The sequence below is a fragment of the Alosa alosa genome, chromosome 22 (genome assembly GCF_017589495.1).
Source record: "Alosa alosa isolate M-15738 ecotype Scorff River chromosome 22, AALO_Geno_1.1, whole genome shotgun sequence".
In the NCBI taxonomy this organism is placed as follows: domain Eukaryota; kingdom Metazoa; phylum Chordata; class Actinopteri; order Clupeiformes; family Clupeidae; genus Alosa; species Alosa alosa.
In genome coordinates, this window is record NC_063210.1 from 15,676,835 (window position 1) to 15,681,834 (window position 5,000).

At 49.6% G+C, this 5,000-nt stretch overlaps 1 protein-coding gene across 1 annotated transcript in view; it reads left to right on the forward strand.

The window, feature by feature from the left end:
- Positions 1 to 5,000, forward strand: part of pcdh15b (protocadherin-related 15b) — a 215,784-nt gene that overhangs the window by 118,453 nt on the left and 92,331 nt on the right. The window contains exon 19 of the mRNA XM_048233553.1: positions 3,312 to 3,440. Within this exon, the coding sequence (XP_048089510.1) occupies positions 3,312 to 3,440 (129 nt within the window). The remainder of the gene's footprint in view (positions 1 to 3,311; positions 3,441 to 5,000) is intronic.

Below are 5,000 nucleotides of genomic sequence, written 5' to 3' on the forward strand. Positions count from 1 at the left end.
TCCTTGAGCACCGTCCACTCCCTTATCTTAGCTGCATGCAAGGACAACGGAGGAGGGTATACAAATGTTTGCCAAAAGCGTAATTCTCCCGCAAAGCCCTGGCACCTGAGGCTTCACAACAGACTACTTAAGTGTGTACATAACTTCGGCCTTTTTTTATGGTGCTGTTATTTTGTTCGGTCTGTTATTTTGTTCGGTCTGCTGTGTTCAGCTGTTTGCTTATCAGTGCCGTTTCCCTAAGAGAAGACAGGATGTGATGTCAGGAGATACGGCTCAGAGACAGCCACAGAGAGCGTCAGTGTGTGGAGAGTTGGGATGAGTACAGCATACACTTATACACAGTGTTAGTTCATCACACACACACACACACACACACACACACACACACACACACACACACACACACACACACACACACACACACACACACACACACACACAAGCAAGCATACATGCACACACTCACAACACGCACACACACACACACACACACACACACACACACACACACACACACACACACTCACACATATACTGCATACAGAGATGGTGCTTCCTAATGTAGCAATATCACAGTCACCACCCAGAAAGCGATCTGATGCAAAGTAGCATGTAGGTTGTCTGAAGCACAAAAGAGGCAGGTCGGTTCATACCCCCCTCACGTCACACATGCCTCATCACTGGAAGGTCTCCAAGTGATTATCCAGCGTATGCGGTGCTGTGGGCACAAAGGAGATGTGCTCTTTTCCAGGAGCGCTCTGGCGGACGCGGAGAAATATGACATTTGATGATAGCGCTGGCGTGGGGTGGCGTAGACAGGCGCTCGGAGATAGGACAGTGGTGAGGGTGAGGGTGGTGAGGGTGGGGGTTAGGGTGGTGTTGTGGCGTAGATTAGACAGGCGCTCAGAGATAGGATGGTGTTGTGCGGGTGCGGTGAGGGTGGTGGCATGGAGTAGACAAGCGCTCGGTGATAGGATAGTGGTGAGGGTGGTGGTGTGGCGTGGAGTAGACAGGGGCTGGGAGATAGGACGGTGGTGGGGGTGAGGGTGGGGTGAGGAGGGTGAGGGTGGTGGGGGTGAGGGTGGTGGGGGTTAGGGTGGTGGTGTGGCGTGCAGTAGACAGGCGCTGGTAGATAGGACGGTGGTGAGGGTGGGGTGAGGATGTTGGTGGTGAGGGTGGGGTGAGGATGTTGGTGGTGAGGGTGGGGTGAGGATGTTGGTGGTGAGAGTGGGGGTTAGGGTGTTGGTGGTGAGGGTGGGGTGAGGATGTTGGTGGTGAGGGTGGGGTGTGGATGTTGGTGGTGAGGGTGAGGGTGGTGGGGTTGGGGGTTAGGGTGGTGAGGGTGGGGTGAGGATGGTGAGGGTGGTGGGGGTGAGGGTGGGGTGAGGATGTTGGTGGTGAGGGTGGGGTGAGGATGGTGAGGGTGGTGAGGGTGGGGTGAGGATGGTGAGGGTGGTGAGGGTGGGGTTAGGATGTTGGTGGTGAGGGTGGGCAAGGAGGAAACAGATATGATATGTGACGTGGGGCGTGTGTGTTTTGGGAAGGAGATTAATGCAGATGGATGGTTCTGAGCTTCCCCCCTCTGGAGCACAGCGAGGGGTAAACCGGCTCACTATGGATCCTGGCCCCCACCACCACCACCATGGCATGCAGCCCCCCCCACCCACCTTCACTTACCCCAGCCGCTCCCTCCAGAGCTTACTAATAACGGCTTACCCATACCGGAAGGCTAATCTGTTTGGTTGTTTCCTCTGTGGGAGTCTGGTGTGTGTCTGGCTGTGTGTGTGTGTGTGTGTGTGTGTGTGTGTGTGTGTGTGTGTGTGTGTGTGTGTGTGTGTGTGTGTGTGTGTGTGTGAACGTGTGCGTGTGCGTGCGTGTGTACACGCAGATATGGATTTCCTCCCTATTCAGCATTCAGTGCATTCTTCGTTCGATGCTTGAAACTAGCAGTGCAGCCTTTTTCTACACGAGCATGGAGACTCTGAATGTAAAGGCCCATCACCAGCAGGACAGCAGGATAGGCCTGTTGTGTTGACGCCCACGCACTTCATCAGCTCCGTACAGGAAGTGACAAATACTTGTCTCTTAATCAGTAACCACAGCAACTCATTCATCAGCATCAGAGACACCAGTGTGGTGTGTGTGTGTGTGTGTGAGTGTGTGAGCCTAGACGCCTCTGGGTCGCAGACTGAGTAGTTGATGAACTTCATGCGACGGTGGAATCCATCATCTCTCGCCGGACTCCACGGCGCGCGCCTGTCGGGCCAGTTCGGCCTTCGCTCGCCTCCACAGATTGTGTTTGCCCGGATCGGTCGCCTCTCACATGGCATCACATCGTATAGTGACCATTGTCCTGCGTGTGTCTCTGAAAGAAGAGAAGGAACGGTGTCCCTGACGATGTCAGTCAGCTCTTGTGTGGCTTTCGCTGCGCTCCGTGCTGTTGCAGTGAGGCGGGTAAGACCTTGTGTCTGCGGACGTTATTGAGTTTTCATTTCATTCCTTCTGGTCGCTGTGATAAGGAGTCCGCCCCATGACTGTGTGTGTGTGTGTGCATTTAACAAAGGTCTAATTAAACTTTTCTCCCTGTTCTTCTTTTTAATGGGACAGATAGACAGAAACAGCCTGCAGGCCAGGGTTCAAATTTTGCTGCTGCTGTGTGTGTGTGTATAAGTATATAGTATAAGTATATATACTTTTTTGATCCTGTGAGGGAAATTTGGTCTCTGCATTTAACCCAATCGGTGAATTAGTGAAACACAAACAGCACACACAGTGAAAACACAGTGAGGTGAAGCACACACTAATCCCGGCGCAGTGAGCTGCCTGGTTACAAGTCCAGAGTGCTAACCAGTGGGCCACGGCTGTGCGTGTGTGTGAATTTATGCGAGCAAATCCCCAATGTTGTTTTAAAATGCTAATTCACTGACAGCTGTGGAAATCTTTCATCAGGCTCCCATTCAAGTCTAGATAATGAATGCAAATATGTTATCAATTTTACAAGATCTATGCAAATGAACCGGAGCGCACATCTACAGGCAGGATGGAAGGAGGGGGGGTTGATTTGTTTATGAAAAGCAGATATCACTGTTGGCCCCTGTCAACAGACCCTAGATTAATACAAATCAAGGATTTATTCAGCAAAACATTTGCATGGCTTTCAAAAAAAAAAAAATAAACCCAGAGGGAAGCAATGCATGTTGGAGCGCTCGTCAATAGCAAGGAGATAATTGCTCTCTTTGGTGTGAGCGTTGCTTTGGAGACGGGCATCTAAACATGTGTGTTTTTGTTGTGCTGTTTGTTTGATTTTGCAGACCTCCACGACAACCGTCAACATCCTGGTCACCGACGTCAACGACAATGATCCCATCTTCGATCGCTCGTTCCCCAGGAACCTCTCGGTCCTTGAGGAGGAGGCCAACGCCTTCGTAGGCCAAGTGAAGGTCAGTCATGTTTGCCACATACACAGAAACAGTAGCACATGCCCACATATTCAAAGCAAACACACACACAACAACCATCAGACAAATATGCAAATGCATACACACATCAATCACATTTGCCCACACACTAGAACGATCCTCAACCTAACACAAGAGGACATTCATGCACCATGCAAACTTGCCCTTCCTCTCTCTCCTTACTTCTTTCTTCCTCTCTCCCTCTCTCTTTCTTTCTTCCTCTCTTTCCTTCTTTCTTTCTTTCTTTTTCTCTTTCCATCTCTTTCTTTCTTACTTTCTATTCTCTCTTTACTTATTCCTCTCCCTCTTTTTCTTTTTTTCTTCCTTTCTCTCTCTATTCCCCCCCCCTCTCTCTTTCTACTATGTTTAAGGTTTGGGTTCTCTCACACACACTCTCTGACTCATTTTTACACACACACACACACACACACACACACACACACACACACACACACACACACACACACACACTCCTACACACACACTTGTGCACCCAGTCTCTTCCACTTTAGATCTTTTTCTCTCTCTCTCTCCCTCTCTCTATCTCTCTCCCTCCCTCTCTCTCTCTCTCTCTCTCTCTGTATCTGCTTGTCTGGTTACCCTGAGGGACACTGAGCTCAGCTCAGTAATGAAACTGAAATGTATTTGGCCTTTGAACCTCAGTGCCGTGAGCTCTCCCAGTGAAGGTGGAGTGCACTCCCTGTGCTCGCTGTGTGCACTCTCTGGTGCAGGCCACAGCCCCCACACACACACAGCCAGCCAGCCAGCCAGCCAGCCAGCCATCTTTGCACACTGCTGTAGGTAGCAATGGAAGGAATCTTTTTGTGGGAATCAAACTGCAGACAGTAACACATGTTGGACTGGCTGGCTGTGTCACATTTTTATGAGCAAGTTATGCCATCCTAGCCTGATAATACCAGACTCTCTGACTTTGCAGAACTGTAGGAAAATTAAATTGAGCGGAAGTATGTAGACAGACGGAGCCAGGCTAATGCCATCCTATGTTTTACGTGAAAAGCTGTCAGAGATTGCAAACAATACAGTCATTGTGTGCTGTTTTTGTTCTTGCTGATTCAGGAGAGGATATGGCTTCTACTGAGATCGTTTGTTCTAATGAGGGATAAGTCAAATGACTTGTCACCCTTCAAGGTTTGCAACAGATCCCATTCACAAACTCGCTTGATCTACAGGATCTGCTCTCTTCTGTGGAGCAAAGAGAATTCACTAGCTCAGTCTACTCTCAATGATGCAGTACCAGCGGCTGAAGGACTATTGAGAGAGTCTCTGTTGAACTCCTGAGAATGGGGACTGACCAATTGTGAACATGTGTCAAGCCAGAAAGCTCTAAATGCTTTGATGCTTTCTCATGTCATAGTCATGCTGGATCAGAAAAGGGTCTCCCTGAGACTGCTACTTTAAAGCATAGAATCATCTAAAATCTCTTGGTATGCTGAAGCATTAAGATTTACTAGCGCTTAGGGAGCCTAGCACAACCTTAGCTTTAGCTTTAGCACACTGCCAGCGGTACCCACATTGAGCACC